The 22,002-nt window shown below is 39.2% G+C and overlaps 3 protein-coding genes across 3 annotated transcripts; all 3 read right to left on the bottom strand.

Moving 5' to 3' along the window:
* Nucleotides 1-126: 126 nt before the first annotated feature.
* LOC131330789 (uncharacterized) lies at nucleotides 127-6,799 on the bottom strand. The gene is made up of 8 exons (XM_058364516.1): nucleotides 5,949-6,799; nucleotides 5,510-5,633; nucleotides 4,298-4,427; nucleotides 2,943-2,979; nucleotides 2,572-2,809; nucleotides 2,195-2,305; nucleotides 1,994-2,093; nucleotides 127-731 (listed from the first exon to the last, which is right to left on the bottom strand). The coding sequence occupies exons 1-6, from the start codon at nucleotides 6,180-6,182 to the stop codon at nucleotides 2,208-2,210; spliced, it is 861 nt and encodes a 286-aa protein (XP_058220499.1). The 5' UTR covers nucleotides 6,183-6,799; the 3' UTR covers nucleotides 127-731; nucleotides 1,994-2,093; nucleotides 2,195-2,207.
* A 3,195-nt stretch (nucleotides 6,800-9,994) lies between these two features.
* On the bottom strand, nucleotides 9,995-14,999 carry LOC131330786 (cinnamoyl-CoA reductase 1-like). The gene is made up of 6 exons (XM_058364512.1): nucleotides 14,473-14,999; nucleotides 12,952-13,121; nucleotides 12,375-12,560; nucleotides 12,062-12,224; nucleotides 10,637-10,826; nucleotides 9,995-10,437 (listed from the first exon to the last, which is right to left on the bottom strand). Exons 1-6 carry the CDS (start codon nucleotides 14,663-14,665, stop codon nucleotides 10,281-10,283), a joined length of 1,059 nt encoding a protein of 352 aa, XP_058220495.1. The 5' UTR covers nucleotides 14,666-14,999; the 3' UTR covers nucleotides 9,995-10,280.
* A 1,531-nt stretch (nucleotides 15,000-16,530) lies between these two features.
* LOC131330785 (cinnamoyl-CoA reductase 1-like) lies at nucleotides 16,531-21,171 on the bottom strand. The gene is made up of 6 exons (XM_058364511.1): nucleotides 21,003-21,171; nucleotides 19,536-19,705; nucleotides 18,657-18,842; nucleotides 18,355-18,517; nucleotides 17,278-17,467; nucleotides 16,531-16,963 (listed from the first exon to the last, which is right to left on the bottom strand). The coding sequence occupies exons 1-6, from the start codon at nucleotides 21,115-21,117 to the stop codon at nucleotides 16,804-16,806; spliced, it is 984 nt and encodes a 327-aa protein (XP_058220494.1). The 5' UTR covers nucleotides 21,118-21,171; the 3' UTR covers nucleotides 16,531-16,803.
* Between the last annotated feature and the right edge of the window lie 831 nt (nucleotides 21,172-22,002).

Here is a 22,002-nt window from a genome sequence, read left to right as displayed (position 1 = left end):
GAAAAATCTAACCTTCAATTCAGTGAGAGGAAATTGGAAAGAAACAAACCGAATGAATTGCCTCTTGACGTGTGATGATAAGGCCCACAAATTAACTAATACTACTAAGCAATAAGAACCTACACATACACAAAAGTTCTTGGAAATGGATAGCTCTGGAGCTTCACTCATGCTTTGAGGTCATGCTCTCAAAATAACCCAAATTTTACAGAATAGAGTTCCGAAATAAAAACCCTAATTACCATTGACACGGTCACACGACTCGGTCAAGGCTTTCACTTATAGCTTCGATTAGACTAAGTTGGTTCTATGCACATACATGATGTTCAAATGCAATGCAGGACCCAACACCACGAACACCAGAGACTTATCTACACACCCAAATGCTGGGACTGGACAACAAAAGAATCATATTTTGATTCTAACCCACCAAAAGAGACACCAGAGACTATTTACACTCCCAAAATGCTGGGATTGGACCGTAAAAAGAATCATATTTTGATTCTACCATGCACAGTTTTATTCCTATGATGGTTGCCAGAAACCCATTCAAGCATTCCATCAATCCATGACTCTCACTCTCTACCAGTCATCTGAACAACTGGCAGTACACAAGTTTTCAAATTTACAATGATGACAGAAGAGCAGCCCGCATCTTCCATGGTCCCTTTCTCCACCATCCGGAGCGACTCGGACACATGACTTCTCTGGTGAGCATGACTATGCGTAACCTGCAGAAATATCCACACCTTAAATGCTTGAAAGTTTATCAAAACAAAGAAAGAAGCAAATTTTGAGTAGTAGTGTTTATGTATACCAAAGTGGAAACCAATCAATTCACGACGATTACTAATCCAATAAGAAGTGTATATATCAATCCAGTCAATTTACTTTCAAGGTTTTCCCTGGTGAAAATCTTCAGAACATTGTATTTTTCATTGCGAAAGCCGATTAGGTTCAGCCTGATAGAAAAGACAACAGCCTATGATCATACACAGAGTATGACCATCGGGAACAGATTAGTGTAACCTATGCAAAGTTACATGGAGAAAAGATTTGTGTAACCTCTCTATATAGTTGGAATCTAACAATTCTAACTATCCCCATCACCAGCAGTATGTGGGCTCCAATAAAACAACAATAACAGTACCCACATAAACCCCAATCCATAGGGGAATGGACGGGGAAGGACCAGAGACACGCCCAACTTTTGGCAATATATCCGGCAATATATCCACAAAGTGGATGCTCTCAGAAAGTTTTACCCCTGAAGTAGTGCCCCCCTAGACCTCCAGAAATAGAGGAACTCAAGGGACCTTGCCACTTGGCAAAAATACAGGAGTATACAGCAATGCCAGAAGATCTCTAGTATCAGTCGCTAGCTTTGCAAACAGAATATTCAAATGCAAGCAAAACTTTTCTATCTGGTTTACTGTTAGCTTTCGCTACGCAAAATTTAGAAGAGGATGATTTATCTAAAATTACGACTCAACTGCAAAGAGCAGTATCGCTAGAGTTGAGACCTTGACACTCAGACTTCATAAAAAAACCCAACGGACAACTAGGACACCCCTTGATCAAAAAACAACTAGCGCACCCCTTCTTTGCTCAAATTTTCATTCTTTGGTCATCAACATCTTTCCAACTCTCCGCTTGGAATATATTACGGACAACTGGTTATGCTTAACTTTCCATGTGCATTGGATCATTCCCAGTATGTATCTATATAAACAGGATGATGGCACACTACCATGTTATCATACTTCGAATGACTAAAGCACTTGCATTCCTGAAACTACGCAATGCTTTATTTGCTTGATGCCCACACGAAATCCTAAGCCTTTTCTCGTCGATGGCTGCATAAAGCCATTTTTGTTTTGGTGCTGGGTTGGGTTAAAGGTTCACTCTCTTGGGTCCAACTCTAACTCGACATAAGTTATAGCTGATGCTAAGTTTATGTCCAATGTAAATATGCGGGACAAAATTGGCATACCTCTAGAATGCGAAATGAATAATTTGCAAGGCTAGATTCAAATCCCGCCACTCAAGTAGCAGTACCGATCCTCTTAGTCCCGCTGCAATCTTAAGGATACCTGCAATTAACGATAAATAGAAAAGCTTTACTAAAAATCATAATGTGGCAAGGAAAAACCAAGCTGAAACACCACAATTAAGCATGATACATGGGACTCACCTTGATCAACCCCTCACCCTGATTTTTGGTCAGAACCGCTAGCTTGCATGAACTGAGGAGAATGAGCAGGAACTATGAACTGTGGTTGTCCTGGAACCGGTGCACCAATACCTGAGAAGCCAACGCAGTTACATTGTTAATAAAATCTCAATGAGACCTCGGTCATTTGTTATTCCCCCTTCCATCCTTTGTTAATCTGTCAATAGGTGCTAAAAAGGATAAGATTCCAACAACTTGGCCCATTTGTTTCTACAAGTCCCACTGTAACCGATGTTACTTACATGCATATATAAGTAGAGATGCATGACTATAGTTCAAGAACAGTACGTTAACTTCATTTGAGGAACGAAAAGTAGCAGCCAAGAAAGAAAACTTGCCTGTAGGATATGGCACTTGAAGCGTGGGAATAGGTGAAGTTGTTATTGCATTGACACCGGGCCCACCAAATTGCACAATCTGATGACCTGGCATTGTATAGCCCTGCACCGCAGTATAACCCTGGCCACCTGGAATACTCTGACCCAATTGGCTATAAGGGTACATAGCTGGGTTAACTGTTCCAGGAACACCATATATTTGAAGGTACTGCTGACCCGCATATGGATTGTAAACACCCTGGCAGAAAAGATGACAACAACACATACGAGAGAAGTTAGCCTCATATGAAAACCATGCAGGTTAGTTTTTGCCATAATATATCATTTAACTTCAACTGCAGCTGCAGCTGCTAGCTGGAAGCATAATTAACCTGTGGGTAGACGTATTCAGAACCATATGTCGTATACCTGCACGAATAAAAGGCATCAGGTATATTTAGAAAAATAGGAGTATTATGTATCTTGAATACATGATATGGTAGGACCCGTGACTATACTAAAGACTGATTTGCAAAATTCAAAATGGCAAGCCATACCAGGTCTAGCAAGAGCATGAAAGATAATTCAAGAGGATGATGAACACAGAACTGAAGTTCCAACAGGGTGTTCTTTTCCTTTATTCTCAAGTAGATGCTCCTACTAGCAAGAACATGCATAGTAAAGAAATTGATAATATATCCTCATTGAGGCCAATGCTAGGGTCAAGGGTAACCACTGTTGACTTGGGTCGGGAGAATGTAGAAGACATGTTTTCTTGTGGTTAAGCAGAGATTATGACCCTTGAGTGAGCGGATTGGTGAAACAAGTTTCAAACAGCCAACCTCAAGCAACTGGAAAAAAAAAAGGTTCACTTGAGTTGATTTATGTCACAGGCTTTTAGCAGAAGGGCAAGTACAGAGGGATAGAAACATCAATGACAGCCCCATTGATGATATTCTAGTGCCTTTATTTATTTCTACTGTGCTCAAATTCAGATAATAAACTTAACAACCTCATTTGATGGGATTCAATTTTTTCTCTCTTCTTTTTTACCACACCATTAAATAGAATTTTTTCCATCCAAGATGATGATTGAGCAAGTAATATATAAATATCTAGCTTCAAAATTATACGATCTTCCAAGAGCAACTCTGATTTGAACTCTTTTTTTTTTCCCTTTTAAATTCTATCAGCAATAACTTCAAGAACGATCAAGTGGCCCTGCATGATGGTTCATATTGCAGCCGGTCACCACGGTATCTATTTCTGGTTTTAACTTTTAAGGGGAAAAAAATAAGTTATAAGTTACAGGGCCAAGGGATATGCTTTCTGACTTTCCAGTCTGTCAAGGTTGATCAAACACATATTTTGAACCGACAATTATTTGTGCTTATACCCATGAGATTATAGGTAAATAGAAATGAGGCATTGAAGGTGCATTCAGGGGGGTGTACAAACAATGATGGCAAGCAGTAAATATAAGCCAACACACACTCATCCATGGACTTACTTTGTCCTAAAAAAGGAAAAAACAAGATAAATAAATAACATGTGAGAAAAACACTTAGATTGATGCAATAGGCGACAAACAGACAGGCGAGAAGGTAAGCTCCAATTAGTCATACCATGGAGGCTCAAACTTTTTCAAAAAAACAATGAAGAACAGCATATTGAATCTATAAATGTGAATTAGATTTCAGTATTTTACACTAGATTATGAACTCTTTGCTCTGGAAAGCACGCTTACCCGTATGGAGGATACATAAATCCTTGTTGATAGTTGTAAGAAACTGGTTGCTGGTAGCCGAAACCTCCAACGTAGGCCCCCCGGCCAGCTGGGACACTGCCAATGTAGGGTCTTGGCGATCCAATACGTCCTAGAAGCAACAACACAGAATATAAATGCACTTCCGCTCGATTCAAAGAGTATTAACAATGTTGACATGATTTCATGCACTCCAAAAACTGTTTTCCGTGAAGAGACAATTTTCAACCAACCACCTGTTAAATACCCCTTGAACGTAAGCCAATCATAAATCAGGAACAAATTGACCACATTAGAGATACGTGAGAGATGGATCGTCTTGAATGCCTTCCCTATCTGATTATAGTGGTATTTTCCCATAAATCAACTTAATTGATTGCTGGCACAGAATTCAGGAAAAATGTGAAGATTGAAGTTTCTTTTTACTGCTGACTAGGACTTCGCTGCAGAACTAATCTCACATAGCATGTAGTCCTTGTTCTGCATCTACGAGGTAATTTACCAGCGCCTCAGGTAGCTTCAAGGGGAGTGAGGAACAAAAAGTCTAAACATTGTTGGCCAACTCGAGGAACCCAGTTGGTTAGGCGAAGAGTGAATTGCGTCAAGAAGCAAGTATGCACTAAGTGTTATTCTGTTCATTTTTCTCTTTTAACAAAATCTCGTAGCATAAGCCAAAACCATGAAACTATCTGAAAAGGTAAGTGATCATTTTTCTCTTTTAACAAAATCTCGTAGCATAAGCCAAAACCATGAAACTATCTGAAAATGTAAGTGATTGAAATAGATACGCTGCTTGGACAGAGTGACTGAGTGAGTCCCCGTTCCGCTAAGGTTCTTATTTCTTAAGTACTTATTTTCCGCTTTACAAGACAAGTCATTCTCTCATAATACATCACCTTTAATTCAAAAAATAATTACTTCTCTTAGCAGAACGGGGCCTGGTTGCAATAAATAAGCTGCGTATACAGAAAAAAGAAAATCTTTTCCCAACAAAAAATATATCCCATCCTCGTGGATTTTAGTGCAGAAAAAGCAACAATTTTCAACCCCTTCCACAAGTGTGTGGTCTCAAAAATATGTAAGAGTTGTTAGACCCTATCGAAGACATAGTCATATATAAGAAGCAAGAAAGAGGGTGGTTGAATCAATCCATTACGAAGATATAAGAGCAGGAAGTAGATAAGAATTTGATACCAAATGGTAGAGAAGGTCCAGGCCGTCCAAGTGAAGCCAAATTACAATTTGCCCGCCTACCATCAATAATTGGTGTTGGATCAGCACACGCCCTTCTTGCAGACTCAGGCTCCCGAAAAGTCACCTAAAAACCCTCCAAACAAACACCAATGAGAACCCAAAGTCATTCAATTATTCATCCCACCAACTAACCATCAAAATTGCCGATAAACATGAATTGATTACAGAACCCAACCCATTCTTCAACCACAAATACAACCAAAATTGATGACACGAACAAGTATTAAAAAAGTTATGAAATGCAATTTAACCATAATATTGTGTTACTATTACTGTAGGTTATTGACAATTTACTCTTGTAACATGGTATGAGACCTTGTAACAAGAGCGAGGGAGGATGAATGAGGTAGTAGCGTAGGTAATTGAAGAAGAGACTCACGAAGCCATAGCCTTTGGATCGGCCGGTGTGCTTATCGGTGATGACAACGGCCTCAAGAATCTCACCAAACTGTTCAAAGTAACGGCCCAAGGTTTCGCTCTGAGTCTCCCAAGCGAGGCCTCCGACGAAGACCTTGGTGTAGGTGGTGTCACCGAAAGGGGAATTCGGGAATTGGAAACCCGAACTGGAACTCGATCCTGAACTCGGACGTGGAATCGCCGGCTGATACGCCATAAATAATACTTGCTGTATCTAAAAGACTTGTGTTTTGTTTTTGTTTGAAAACCAAAAGAAGATAGAAGTTTGATTCGCCGACAAAGGAAACAAGGGGAAAAAAAAAGGGGGAAGATTCAAAAAAGAGGGAGTATTAAATCCGAATAGACTTAAGTGCTACTACCACCACTACTACTACAGTCGATCAAATAAACACTTGGCCCCATAGTGAAGGAGCAGAAGAAAAACCCTATCAAAACCTTTGGAATCTTGATGATATGAGAGAGAGAGAGAGAGAGAGAGAGAGAGAGAGAGAGAGGGAATTTACATACAAGGAATTGGAATAAGCGCGAGGGTGGTGGTACTGGTAGTGAATGGATTTGAAAGGAAAAAGGGATCGGTAAGGGGAGTGATCGAGACGACAGACACAAGGACGGTGTTAAGAAAGAGAAAAAAAAAAAAAAAGGGAAAGGAAATGAAAAAGGGAAAACCAAACCCTAGAATTGAATTGAATTGAATTGAAGTGGAAAAAGGAAGAAGGTCAAAAGGGAGGGAGGGAGGGTCGGTGGTGCACTCGGATGTACAACGGAGCACGTAAGAGTATGTGGGAGAAACACAACTACACAGAGTGTTTTTTTTGTTTGTTTTAAATTGGAGTGGGGTTTTTTTTTTTTTAACAGGAGAGAGAGAGAGAGAGAGAGAGAGAGAGAGAGAGAGAGAGAGAGGGGGGTAGTACTCCACTACTATAGTAGGAGTATAATGGACTGATGGAATACGTATTTTGTTAAGGAGATTATTACGGTATATACTGCTTACTAGGGGTAAATAAAGAGAAATACTTTGAGCAAATTAAGGAGGAGAAGATTGGATTTGGATTTGGAATATGGAATGGAGTGATAATGATGATGAAAGCAAGGAGTGATGATTTTCCCACGGAGAAACAGCACAGTGAGAGAGAGAGAGAGAGAGAGAGGTGGGAAATACAGTAGAGAATAAACGGGAAACTGGTACGGACTACGGAACCCGGGAGGGAAACGGCTTGGCTGGCTGGCTTCACCGTTGTCTTTTGTTTGGTTGGTTTCACCGTTGGGCTTGCTTTGGTTTCCCCCTCTCAACTTTTAAACCCCACACAACTCAAAAAAACAAAAACAAAAAATGATCAAATGAAAATTACGAATATTCTAACCAAAATCCAATTAGACATCGAGTAGGGATAGCAACTGGGCCTAGTATAACAAATTCCATTCATAAGGGGCACTTTTTCACAATAAACTAAAACAAAATTAATACTACTCCATTGGGCACAAATGCTTTTATAGCATAATGTATTCAAAAAACCTTTTAAACATAAGCAATCCTGATCGTTTTGAGATTTTAGATTCTAATCATTATCATATTTTTTTCAACCATTACTCTCATTTTTTTTTATCTCTCTTCAATCATTACTCATACTTCCAATCATTACTTTATTTTTCTTTACACTCATTTCCTATAAATCCAAATTCAAAATCCCAAAACAAACAGGGTCAGAGTCTAAATATTGGTTTCAAAATTTTTTTACCATCGACCCCGACAATGTTTGTCAAACAAAATCAATCTTGGGAAATCATCAGTAGATCGCATGTGAAAAATAAATGTATCTAGTTGATCGGAGAGTACCATGAGCTCTACGGAAAAAAACATGCCACACAAAATAGCCATTTGCTATTTGCCTCGATAAAACGAGCATTTAATTCTTGAAAGAGTCTATTGATTTAGTTGGAAAACCCACGACAACATAAGTAAATAACAAGCTCAATACCTAAAATTTCTAATTCTTCTAACATCTTTTGAGTACGTGTTTAAAAAATTAAAATTAAAAAAAGAGCTGCAGATGATAAGGATCCAGGGGGCACGTGACTCCTATCTAGGCTATCTTTAATTGGATTCGTCCCTGACGCCTGACGGTGCGTGGGAGGCTGGTTTTGTCAAAACCTAGTCTAGCATGAGCCCAACTCGTTTAGCATCGAGGTGATTGAGTTCAATTCTTTACCATGCAAGCTTCCGTAAGGCTCCGTTCCAGAAATCTTCTTAAAAAATAAGCAGTTTATTTCATATTTTCAAACTAAAAAATAAAGTAAATAAAAAATAAATTTTCAATTTTTTTTGCATCGTATAAAAGATCTCATCGAGATCTTCCAAACAAGATCCATATTGCATATTTTTAGATTTCAATAAACCCATAATTTTTGAGCTTGAAATTGCCTTCTTAAAAAATAAGGACTTATTTTCGGTTCCGGAACGGAGCCTAAATGAGCCGAGTATTAATAAACAAATCAAGTTACAACTAACTCGAGGTCGACACATTTATTAACTAGCCAAGTCTCGAGCAACTCGAAAACAGCTTGGTTTATTTACAGCATTGCATGCGGTTGTCACTAAACATAAATCTTTCATGGATACATGCACTCAAGGTTGGCTTTGAGATTTTTGGGACCTAAGACGAATGCACTCAAGGTTGGCTTTGTGATTCTTGTGGCCTCTTAACGATTTTATGAGGGGAAAAAAATATTCATATGGGGAAGAAAATAGAGGTCCCTAAAACTTGAACCATGTATTTCTTGAATATAGGTACTAAACTTTTCCACTAGGCTAGCTAGCTTATTTGTTATATAAGTGCTAAATTAAATATATGTTACATATATGGGGCTCTAATTTTGATCTAAAATTCGGAGGCTCAAATCCGCCGCCTTGCTCGTCTTGGCTCAGAGACGGACCTGCATGCACTCAGTAATTTCCCTTAGAAAGGGACCCTCAACAGTGGTAATGGATGATGGAGATTGCGACATGAATCATTGTTTTCTTACATGAAAAGATTAGCAGTGTATACAAGCGAAGTTGAACTTTATAGCAATTTGATCCTACAAATTGAAAAGTGCACACCATAGACTGGTTGGAGTAGACTTGTAGAGTTATATAATACTCCATATAGAGAGAACATGGCTCGTACAAACTACAAACCCAACGCAGTCGGTCTCACTACATATAGACAGAGACACGTACGTGGACAATACAATGGAACAGTCATAGTCGAGTTGCTTTGGTGGATGTTTGAGCCATTTTTGGGGCCGGTGGCTAGGGTTATACTTTTTATAGGCCTCAGCTCTCACGGTTAGGGGGGAGGGGGTCCCAAATACAGATGTTTTTGGACCACAACTGATAAACATATTTTAGGGGACCCCATTAATATATAGTATGTAGATGTAGTGCATCTTGATGTTTTTTTGTGGTTGTGGGGAAAGCGAGAGACATCTAAATCTGGCAAGGCACGAGGACATGTTGGAACTGCCTCACTGCTTTTGGAATTTGGGCCTACAGCCCGCATCATAAAATCACAGCTCAGCCCATGCTTCCTATCTATGTGCAGTTCCCCAATCTTTAGCATCGTCCTTGTAAAGGAACGAGCTAGCCCAGTTTGAATTTGTGTTGACTCGTTAAAAACTCTTTAGATATTTGATTAGTTACTTAAACAAACCAAGCTCCGATAGCTTTCAAACTAAACTTAAACAACCTACTATTAGGCTCATTTAATGATGATGCTTAAAAATTCACACATCCATATTTAAACCGTTAGTATAAATCCTACCTCAATGAACAAACCCCCAAAATACTACTAGAATCCTAGGTGCTCCAAGTTTGAGTTTGTTGTAGCCCACCAAAAATAATCTCCCTCCTAGCCTCGCCACAAGATTAAAGAGTATAGATTGCTAAAACACATGATGGGATTTCCATGGATTTGGGGGGGAAGAGAGAGAGAGAGAGAGAGAGAGAGAGAGAGAGAGAACAAAAAATGAAAAAACAGGGAGCTCATGTTGAGTTCACTGATTTTGCACCTTACAAGTGCAGAAATGCACTTTGGCCCCTCCAATTATATGACTCTTGCTCCAACTTCTAAATGTCAAAAGTTATAACACCAACGCCCCCATGACACCAATTTATTATATAAATCAGCACTAAATATTAATAACTTATTATACATGTGGGTCCCACGCACTTGGTCCAAGACCCACAAACTCGAGGCCGACCAACCAAACATACTTATAACGAAAAGGCTCTAACTATGACAAGAATCTGCAAATACTACAAAGGAATGCCTAACTCATTTTGGTCCAGAAGTCCAGCCTGTTTGTAGCCTTCAACCGAATCAACAAGTGTTTCTTCTAATGGCCTATAACTCCAACCTAGCTTCTGCAATTTCTCAGAACTGATGTTTTCTTCTTCCTTTCCCTCAGTAACCCTGGCAGTAGACAGATGTATGAAACAGCTAAGTTTTAACATGGAAACACACCCCACCAAAGGGTAAACCACCGTTCAGGTCCATTTTTTTGGTACTAGACTAAAACAATCCTTACGATAATAATTTACCAGCAAACAAAATTGGTATTACAACAGAAAATACTTATAAATGAACAAACAATACAGAGATGGAAACTTACTTCTTAGGATAGTTGTAGTTGGGGTAAATCCTCTTCAGGATTTCCACCAGATCTTGTAACTTGATCATGTGAGCCGTGCATATGTACCTCCCGTCAGCTTCAGGCTTCTCATATGCCAATAGCAGTGCCTCAGCTACATCGCGTACATCTATTATCTTCAGCAACCTGTTTTCCTGTTCCTCATATCCTTCTGTGTGCATGGGATAAGAATTCAGTATTGAGAATAAATGGTCTTAGGTGCTGCTACATTTTCACTGAAAACTATTTCTGAAGAAGGATATAACTGTCCCAGATAATATTATAACAAACCAAATATCCACAAGTAGCTCTTGTCATAATGTCTCACTTGTTGAGAACATTCCAAAGAAGCAGGAAATCTGCCTGTTTCATCTTCATGAGTAGTTAACGTGATGCCATGGAGGGGCCTACCATAACGACTCTTACACTGGAACTTTTCTTGCAGGCTTGCAGCTACCATTCCCATGTAAGTGGTGAATATGAAATATATGCAAGCGTAGGGATGCGTGTGTGGTCCAATGATAGAAGATTTTTAAGTGCCTACCATATACAAAAGGCACAACATATTTTTTCTTGAGTGATACCCTGCTAAAGAAAAGTTCCGCTTGGGGAGTACATAAGCTAACCATCCACTTAGAATGAATACGAACTATGTGCACGGGTTGGGATATGCTTGTAGTCCACTGGTAGAGGATGGTTGTATAGTCCTCTTCTTCTCGAGTTGACAAAATTTCCGCTCACAAGAGGTTTCACAAGATTTGAAGTTCTAGACCGCAGCAGTCTTTGGGGCTAATATATCCACTTAATGGTTGGAAGCAATTCTCAAATTGCTTGTGGTCGGAACAGTGTTGGAAATGGCAAAGGAATTGAAGGCGGTAGTGGTGGTGTTGGAGGTGGTAATTTTCAAAGTCTCAATAGTATTGCGAAGTTTGAGGTACCCAGACCACATATCTGGCTGCTGTCATGAATTTGGACTAGTTTTCTGTCATGCTTAGAAGCTAACTGCACCATCAGCTCAGCAACATTCTACACTTGCCCCGGATTAAACTTCATAGAATTAGAGCTATAGGATCCTACTCTAGATCCCATGACATCTTCAAACTGTCATCTCTTGCTCCACGCCAAGATGTTTAATTTGGACACTTCATGACAGTCGAGCAAGGCAAGACAAAGCTAAGCATAAGGGCAAATCAGAAAACAAAAGTAGCTACCATAGTTCTACTTTTGGATGAAAAGTATAACCAATAGCTGAAATCATTAAACCATACTAAGACATTGTACCATGGATTCACATTATTACCATAGAAAACCGGAATAACAATTTGTGGGAAAATAGGAACTGCATCAATAAAAATGTTGCTGCTACTTGAAAAAATAAAATACTAAACGTCTGATTCAAGTAGGTACCTTTCAAAAGCTTTATGAGGACCAAACTACTAGCATTAGTCGTCGATTGGAGCATTGGCCCGAAAACAAAGGTTGGGCAAACTCTCACGACATCAAGCCCGCTTGTTTTCGCGAACTCCAAAGCGGCACTTTCTGCTTCTGTTTTTGATAGAGCATACCAGTACTAGGACAAAGAACTAGGAAGTTAGCATAGAAATGGAAAACACACACACACACACACACAAAAATGAACTAACATCCAGACAAAATGCAATATAATCACACCGTATTTATCAGAATGACTATTTTAACATTGGCTTGTTTGAGGGATTACTTTAGTTCTTCGGCAGTGTTCCTTATCAGACCAGCAAGTTTCATCCATCACTCGACCCTTGGGCCAATCAGGGTTCTCAGAAACAGCTTTTCCAGAAGATACAACCACGACTCGCTTGACATTGGCTTCAGAACATGCCTCGAGTACATTAATTGTACCCTTTACAGCAGGTTCAATTAGTTGTATCTGTACCGAGCCATTAGATAACATGAGAATAAAAGAAGTCACTCAACTCATAGCAAAAAACACTTCCCAAGGTAAACCTATTTTGTATACACAGTTCATCACACTTCAATCATGCTAAATTAGTCTACCCAACAGAGACCAATATGCTTTAGCGTATTCCTATCAGAACTTTTGACAAACAGGGAGAACCCATTCACCGAGATGTCTTTTCTGAGACGCCTCTTTACCTGTATGCAATCAGGGTTCACCTTAATTCCCGCATAATGCATCTTCACTATTACAATCTGAACAGTGTGCAACTCTATGCACCGGTTCAGAAGTCAAGGAAAATACAAAGTGCCTAGCATGCAAATCAATTCTATAAACAAGTTCTGTAAAGGGGTTTTCTTGCCTCGGGATCTGGAACGCTGCTGGAGGGTACTGGACTGGCTACATGGAACACTCCATTGCATCCTGCGATGGCTGCAGAAAGCGAATTGTAATCCAGCAGATCTACCTTGAAGAGTTTCAGGTTCTCAGATGCTTTTTCAAGTTTCATTAGGTGAGCATTTTTCTCATTCTCTGCATGATGCATTACAAAAGATTGAGAAAACCATGCGAAATCATTTAGATCAAGTAAAATTTAGCTAGGTAACTTTTATAGACATTTTATTATCAAAGAACCTCATTGTGACACTGGATTTATAAGCTGCACCACATTTGACTTAAGACACATAAGTGTTTCCACAATATCTCCTAAAGGCTACTTCGTTTATTGTGCTATATTGTACTTCAAATGCCATAACTGCCTTCTCAATTACTTTGTTTACATGTTGAAAAAGTGAGACCCTTATTTTCATCAAGCAGATAAATTAATGCCTTCAAAAAAGAAATTGACTGAAAATAGAATGATATCATGTACTGGGGCTCTAATAAAGCTCTCAACAATATCCTTCCGAAGCATATCGGCAACCATGAATTGAGCCATTCAACAAATAATTGGCTGCTGAATTCTAACACAGCGATTGATGTTTTGACCCAATAATCTATTAGACTTTTTACCAAAATGTATTCGGTAGTTTGTGGGAGAATGAGAAATGTCACAGAAAACAAGAAGGATATCTGCTGGATTGCAAAGGTCCACATGCCTTTTCAAGACATATCAAGAACAATAATGAGAGGTAAACACACATCATCCCTAGTTTTGAAATTTCTGTCTTCAGACACTAAACCACTTCCAATTTGGGATGAATCTTGAGCTACTGTGATTTCAGTTAATGGATGGGCATGGGTTGGAAGGCAGAGTCAACAGGCTACTCAGAGCCTGAAATGGATGATCGGTGTTCGCATAGTCTGGTTGGAATTTAGAGGCAGTCCAGGACCAGGAGTAAGCAGCCGGTGTTGGCCACCGCCTAATCAGGAAAAGGAAGAAGTTCACTATGGGAGATTGAGTGTGTTTATGTGACAACTTTAGCCAAACACAGGAGCCATATTATCATGTCACTTGGAGGTCAGTCATGACTCATGGCAAAAGTGCTTGCGGCTTGTATATGTAAATGGACAACTCTCATATGCAAGGAACCACAAATATATATCCCACTCCTAGCTTCTATTCTTCTGGCTTTTGCACCAATACAGATCAATTTCACGTCATGAATGTTCTTACAGAAGTTTTTATTTTGCCAGCTCAATTCAACCAGATTCTAGCACTCCAAAATTCTTCAAGACTAGACACGAGACAGCTCGGAGATATTTCAATCACGAGAAAATCAATGAAAACCAAATGGAAGAGAAATACAATCAAATGACGTAGAGATCATCATCAAACTAAGCACCGTATAATTTCAAATGATGAGATTGCCAAATAATAAGAGAAACCCGATGAAATTACAGAGCAATTAAAAGTAAGTAGGTGGGGGTGGGGGATGCATACGAGGATCTCTGAGGGTTCCATGGACAGTGTATCCCTTGGAGAGAAGAAGCTTCACCAGCCAAGAAGCTACATACCCTCCTGCTCCTGTCACGCACACTTTACCCTTATCCCCCATCCACTCCTCTCTCTCTCTCTCTCTCTCGAATTTTGGAAAATTATTACTCCTTAGCTGCTCAATTGCCTTCTCCACCATGCATTAGAGTGAATGAATAATCGTGCTTCCATACATCCTGCGTAAGCAATGACTTCATGGTATAAATTCAGTGCCCATGATGAGTTGGTTATCCATCGTGACCACGTGACAAAATCTGGGTGATAGCAAAATGATACTCCAGTCCAGGTGATGTAAGATCAACTCTCACTAATCACTCAAACACATTCCCACCTTGTCGTCACCCACATTTAAGGGGGGCAAAAAAATGGACGGACGGCCACAAGTCTCACTGGATACCTCCTCTGAGGAGTTGTTCTCTTTCGCCAAGGGGCTTTGTTCCGATTTTGAATAGATGAAAGCTATGCTAAATCTGCCTTGGAATCTAACTATTAACCACTAACGCTATTTATATAGAAAAAAAGAAAAAGAAAAAAGAGTTGTTTTGTTTCTTTTCTGCTTTTTTGTTTAAATTTTTCCAGAAAAACTCTACCATATAGAGAAAGGGGGCGACTATTCGCAGTCCCGTATTTTCTCACTTAGCCCACTACATTTCGGTAAATAGTTGTTGAAAATCATACATAACATTTCGGTAAATAGCTGTTGAAAACAAGATTATATTTCGGTAACTACATGTCGAAAATATGTTCAACCTTCGGTAAACAACTGCCGAACATACATTTTCGGTAAATAGCTGTTAAAAAATATATTATATTTCGGTAATTGAATGCTGAAAATGTATTTCAATTTCGGTAACTAACTGTCGAGTATAATTGAAAATTTTTAACGGGCTAAGGAAGAAAATACGGGGCTGCGAATAGTCGGCCCCTAGAGAAATTAAAGAAAGATGCATATTGCACGATCAACCTCATGGTTTGCCATTTGTAGCAACTAAACTTTCAATTTCCAGTATTACAACTCGAACCCGTGGCTTTCAAATACAGACATTCAATAGCAGGTTGCATGCACTCTCTCTGCTAGTATCTTCTACTTGATCTTAATCCAACGTTTCAACTTTAGACATCAGATCAAAAGCATAATAATTTATCAATCATTCAGAACCACACATCACCAATATAACCCTGCATTTGACCATGTACCATGATTTATCATGAACTGTTATCTTTTGCTTCATCGTGGGCTGTAATTTCCGACCATGATAAACCACAACCCAGCCCATGATTGCAAGGGTCCCAGTGGATATACTTGTTAAATTTCTTGGAGGGTTCCAACCTAAAACCAATTGGCTATAGGTGGAGTAGCCTCTAGAATTTATTAACCAAGTTTGGGTAGCTTAGATGAGCGATGTGGGACAAGTCTAACACTCCCCCTCACGTGTAGCCCGGATGCACGTGGAGGTGACAGACCAGGAGCTGACTGACTGACTCGGGCGACAGAGATGACAGAGACTTTCCCATGAGAGGTAAGGCCACCCAAGACCTAGCTCTGATACCATGTTAGATTTCTTGGAGGGTTCCAACCTAAAACCAATTGGCTATAGGTGGAGTAGCCTCTAGAATTTATTAACCAAGTTTGGGTGGCTTAGATGAGCGATGTGGGACAAGTCTAACAATACTAACATAGACTTCTATGCCGTGGTTAGTCGCCCTCTTTCGTTGGTACGAGAGGGCAAAAATAAAAACAAAAAACAAAAAAAGATCAACTTGTCCAAAACTACTCGTTTCGTATGGAACTGATTAGGCTTTGTTTTAGGCAAATTTCAAAACCAAACAATGGGGATCAAAGAATATACAAGCAACCAAACACCTACAACCATGCCCCCAGCACAGATTTTCCACACAAATTTACAATTCATCCTTCCATAAATGCATACCATCGAGTGCTTTATAGATTGTAACTTGTCTCATTCGCCCAGAAAAAAATGAAGCAAAGTTGAGGTCCTGAGATTGTCCACAACCACAAGAAGTAAGAAGCAGCAAAATAGAGCTTCTGCTATCCACAATATCATTTACAAGAAGAGAATCTCCGTGGAATAGTGACAATATCTCACGTTCTAGTGCCATATATCAGATCAACAAGAACTGCTGCCAAAAGCAGTAGACTAAACAAACAAGCCCATAATCTATAGAGCAGTGACTATAACGAACAGGCTGTAAAAAGGAGGAGAATGTTTGATGGTACACAACCAGCGAAAACTACAAGAGAACGGAAAGCCCTTTTTAGTCCAAAAGTCCAGCCTCTCTGTAGCCTTCAATGGAATCAACAAGAGTTTCTTCTAATGGTCTGTAACTCCAACCCATTTCCTGCAATTTCTCTGAACTGAGCCCTTCTTCTGTGAGCCCTTCTGTAAGCCCTTCTCCTTCGTTTGCCTCAGTAAATCTGGCAGTAGATAAATGAATGAAGCAGCTAATTTATTTCAAGGGAAAAAACTCTAACAAATGAAAAACCACAGTAGTAGTTCAGGACGTCAGGCACACCTTTTTTGTCTGATGTACTATAACAAAGATTCTAACTCAACAATGTTACTATTTTGCCTAGATCTTGGTACATCTTCTATGGTGATGAACAATACAACAATTCTAACTAAATGATGCCATTTACCTAAATCTCGCAGGTTATAATCGTTCTCTAAGAAAATGTTCCTAGAGAATAAAATCCTTTTAGATGGATTTAATATGGCGAAGGACACTTACTTCTTAGGATAGTTGTAGTTAGGGTAAAGCCTCCTGAGTATTTCCACCAGATCTTGTGACCTGATTGTGTGAGCTGTGCATATGTATCTCCCTTTAGCTTCAGGCTTCTCGTATGCCAATAACAGTGCTTCAGCTACATCTCGTGTGTCTACTATATTGCGCAACCTGTTTTCCAGTTCCTCATATCCTTCTGTGCATGGGGCGAAATAACAGTATCAAGTGATGAATATGAAATTCTTGCAACTTTTAGGATATCCGTGTGGCCTCATGGCAGAGAATTTACGTGTTGACACAACAAGAAAGGCGCAACATAGGTCTTCTTGAGTTAGCAACAAACATTCCACTGACATGATGGTTCATAAATAAAAGACTAAGTTTTTAGACTGCAATACTTTGGACACAAGCTAACCATCCACTTCAATTTTTTTACAGTTCATAGCCTAGAAACTTGATCCCTCAAAAACTATTACGAAACTGCAGGACCCTAGACCACAGTCTGGGTGCTCCACCTGGGATGTTAACTTTGGATACTCCATAACAGTCAAGCAAGTCATCACAAAGCTAAGCATGAAGGCAAATCATAGAAAATTTAGCTGCCATAATTACACTTCGACTGAAATTCTTCATACCATATAACAAAATCATGCCATTGATTCACTAGTTTGTTGGTTGAACACCATGTCAACAATACAAATTTCAATGGCTGACTTAGTTCAAGAAAAGTATTGCAAGACTGAAATTTGGAGCTTAAACCTCTTCAAAACACAAAGCAAGACATCCCAGGACTGTACTTTTCTATTTATCCTTCTAGTATGAACTGCGACCCTAACTTAGTAAATTTTACACCATTTGTTTGCTGAAAAGGAAAACACAGAGCAAACATGTGCTATCTTATGGATTGCTATATCAACTGTAATTTCTACGGCGTTATAGTCAAAAATTAACACTCACAAGCAGATAAACAAGCATAGGTACAGGTAGACACATCATTTTAAATAGAGAATATAGGATTTGCATGTATAAAAATGCTACTTCTACTAGAAGGTAAAACGATATAGGTTCGACTCAAGAAATTACCTTTCAAAAGCTTTATGAGGATCAAACTACTAGAATTAACCGTTGGTTGGAGCATTGGCCCTAAAACCAAGGATGGACAAACTGTCACAACATCAAGCCCGCTTACTTTCGCAAACTCTATAGCCTCACTTTCTGCTTCTGTTTTTGAAAGACAATACCAATTCTTGGACAAAGAACCAGGAAAGTCAGTAAGAATGAAGGAAAACACTGGCACAAACTATGCTTAAGAATCAAAAACTTTTAATAAGACAAAGAAGACATCCATGATAATAACACTGCAGTCATTGGGTTTAAGGATTTACATTAGTTCTTCTGCAGTATTCCTTATCAGACCAGCAACTTTCATCCTTAACTCGACCCTTGGGCCAATCAGGGCTCAGTAAAATGGCAGCTACAGAAGATACAACCACCACTCGCTTGACATTTGCTTCAGAACATGCCTTGAGCACGTTAAGTGTACCTTTTACAGCAGGCTCAACTAATTCTACCTGCACCGAGCCATTAGATTATATGGGAATTAAGAAGTCACTCAGCTCAATAACACATTACCATGGTAAACCTACGTTATTAATTGTCCCAAAAAATTAAGCTATTCGGAAATGGGCCCAACAATATATATCAAGCTATCTAACACCCAACGTGCAACCCCGTCTTGCACGTGGAGATGCAAACATCCCTACATATTGCGATGGAATGCAAAGGGGAGAAAGAAACACGATGCTTACAGAGAAACTTGAACTCAAGACCACTCACAACTTGAGCTCTCATACCATGTTAACAATTGTCCCAAAAGTTTAAGGGTATTAGGAAACGTGTCTAACGATGTATATCAATTATCAAGTTATCTAACACATCACACTTCAATCACGCTAAATTTAATTTTTCACGGAGAAGTCTCATGTGAGACCCCTCTTTACCTGTAAGCAATCAGGGTTCACTGCAATTAACAGGAATACATTCAGCAACCTGATGGCCACTTAGAGAAGAGGTTTGACCATGTGGGATGAATGTATGGATGGTGGACATATGCTACCAATAGAAGCAGTCTCACATAATACACCATAAATGTTACAATCCGGACAACATGGAACACTACACACTGGTTCAGAAGTCAATGCAAATACAAGGTGCCTAGCAAGCAAATGATTCTGTAAATAAGTTCCATCACGAGGTATTCTTGCCTCCGGGTTCGGGACACTGCCGGAGGGAACAGGACAGGCCACGTGGAACACTCCATCGCATCCTGTGATGGCTGCAGAAAGAGAATTGTAATCCAGCAGATCTACCTTGAAGAGTTTCAGGTTCTCTAATGCTTTTTCAAGCTTCTTCAAGTGAGCATTTTTATCATTCTCTGCAAGATACATTCAAAAAGATTTATCAAACCCTAGAGAAAATATTTAGCCTATAGATGAAGTAGAATTTTGCCACTAGCTTTTATTAACATGTTAGTCTCAAAGAAACTCATTGTAGCACTGGGTGTTTTCACAATATTTGATAAAGGCTGCTTCCTTTATTCAGCAATACTATCATAATTCAAATTTCAAAAAGCACCTTCTGCGTATCAATTCGCTAATGTTTTCATCCCTGATGAGACCTTATTATCATCCAGCACCTATTTCGGATGAGAGATTCATGCCTTAAGAAAATGAACTGAAAAATAGAACGATATTATGAACTTGGGCTTTTTGTAAAGCGCTTGACAATATCCTTGTGAGGTATATCCACAGTAATGAATTGAGCCAAGCAGAAAATAATTGGCTGCTGAATTCTAACACTGAGATTGACTTAATGAAAATAAACCAATTAGATTGCAAACGAAGGAAGGCGTCTACTGGATTGCGAAGCTTTGCTGATAACATGAACTTCGAAGAAAAATACCGAGACGGAAAAACACAGCATCCCTGGAAAGAATGAAACTGTGAGCTACTGACTACTGTGCTATCACAGTCAGTTTGGAAGTAGGACAAAGTAGACAGACTACTCAAAGCCCAAAATCAGTGTCAATGACTCAATAATGCTATTCGGACCAAAGTGGCGTCCAAAAAATATACCAATTGTACGTGGCATGTGAGTTGTTGAAATGAATGGGGCCCTCTCTTCTTCATTATGCTTTCAAATGTGATCCCATAATTTAACCGGGAAATTGGGGAAAAGTTAATTTCAGATCCCAATTTCCTGGTAAAAATTTGGTACCACATTTGAACGCTGAAGAAGAGTTGGTCCCATTCCTTTTTCCAACTCACATGCCCCGTGTACGATCGGTACATTTCTGGACGCCACTTCGGTCGAATAGCATTATTGAATCAGCGCTAAAGGGTGAGCATAGTCTGGTTAAAAATTACTGGAGTAAAACTTTAGAACTAGACCCCAGTAAAGAAAGTGACTCTTTGTTCGGGGAAAGGAAGAAACTTTCACTATAAGAGATTTTTTGAACTGTTTCTTCCCCATAAAGAGATTGACTATTGAAAATTACTTCTCTACTTAGAAAACCGCCAAGAACAAGAAACGTGAGGCAATCAATATTCTTTTAGACCGGGTACATCGGAATTCTTTTACTCCATCTAGTGACAAGCAATGGGAAATTAATGGAACAGTAAATGTAACAGAGAGAGCAAGAACAAGAGGGAAGGAGGGGGCTTGAAGCATACGAGGATCTCTGACGGTTCCGTGGACACTGTAGCCATTGGAGAGAAGAAGCTTCACCAGCCAAGAAGCTACATACCCACCCGCTCCTGTCACGCACACTGTCCTCTTCTCCCCCATTTTCTCTCCACTCCCTCTCTCCCTCTCCCTCTCCCTCTCTCTCTCTCTCCTTGATCAAAGTGCGTAAACAGTACGCAATAAAAAGAAAAAGAGGGTACAAAAACGGATAGAAAAAAGCTACTCCTACAAATCGTTTTAGCCGACTTGCGTAAGCAGTGACTTCTTCGAGTGAATAACGATGACCTCCCCTGAGGCTTCTGATAAATACATTGATCTACCCTCTGGTTCTGAAAATTACTCACCTTCCTTTTCTTTTCTTTTTTATCCGCAATTACTCACCTTCCTTACTTTACAAATTTATATGCAAATAGCCCTCTTGCCGTTCAATTTGGCATAACGGTGTTAACTTTGATGAATAATTAACCGCTATACCCTTATTACAAATAATTTGAATTATGTTGGCCTCCCTTACTTTACAATGGTTTAGCGAGGGGGAATTTGACATTATTTTTGGATCCAAGTCTAACCAAACCATCTTGACATTATCTATGGACTATGGATCCAATCCAATGGTTTAGTTTGGATCAGAGATTAGTGATGGGGAATTTGAGGATGAAAAGTCGAGCCTCCCTTACTTTACATTAAAACCTATTGTTATAGAATTAACATGCACAAGTATAAAAAATTACTTCTGTTCTGAAATGCTAAATTAAATCCGCTAGGATAAATCTAACTATTTTTTCTTACTTCCTCCATTTCAAAATGAGTGACATTTTTGGGACTCTGTATCATTTTCAAATGCTTATATCTTTCGATTTATGAAATTTTATGTGATTTTGAAAACTTTGTTTAATAGAACTAATTACAATCTATCAAACAAGATCCATATTGCATATTTTTTAACATTCATATTGAAAGATATAAGTAATTAAAAATGACACATTT

This window comes from Rhododendron vialii, chromosome 6a (assembly GCF_030253575.1).
Source record: "Rhododendron vialii isolate Sample 1 chromosome 6a, ASM3025357v1".
NCBI classification, from domain to species: domain Eukaryota; kingdom Viridiplantae; phylum Streptophyta; class Magnoliopsida; order Ericales; family Ericaceae; genus Rhododendron; species Rhododendron vialii.
This window is presented reverse-complemented; position numbering and strand designations above follow the sequence as displayed.

Coding starts and splice junctions, on each gene's coding strand:
- LOC131330785 (XM_058364511.1), bottom strand. CDS start 21,117: ATGGGGGAGAAGAGGACAGTGTGCGTGACAGGAGCGGGTGGGTATGTA. Junction 18,843..19,535: donor GCAGTGTCCCGAACCCGGAG/GCAAGAATACCT, acceptor GGCTCGGTGCAG/GTAGAATTAGTTGAGCCTGC. Junction 17,468..18,354: donor CCTCATAAAGCTTTTGAAAG/GTAATTTCTTGA, acceptor CCCCATGCACAG/AAGGATATGAGGAACTGGAA.
- LOC131330786 (XM_058364512.1), bottom strand. CDS start 14,665: ATGGTGGAGAAGGCAATTGAGCAGCTAAGGAGTAATAATTTTCCAAAA. Junction 12,561..12,951: donor GCAGCGTTCCAGATCCCGAG/GCAAGAAAACCC, acceptor GGCTCGGTACAG/ATACAACTAATTGAACCTGC. Junction 10,438..10,636: donor AACTACAACTATCCTAAGAA/GTAAGTTTCCAT, acceptor GTCTACTGCCAG/GGTTACTGAGGGAAAGGAAG.
- LOC131330789 (XM_058364516.1), bottom strand. CDS start 6,182: ATGGCGTATCAGCCGGCGATTCCACGTCCGAGTTCAGGATCGAGTTCC. Junction 4,428..5,509: donor TGGACCTTCTCTACCATTTG/GTATCAAATTCT, acceptor TGTTGCTTCTAG/GACGTATTGGATCGCCAAGA. Junction 2,810..2,942: donor CTGAATACGTCTACCCACAG/GTTAATTATGCT, acceptor CTTTTCTGCCAG/GGTGTTTACAATCCATATGC.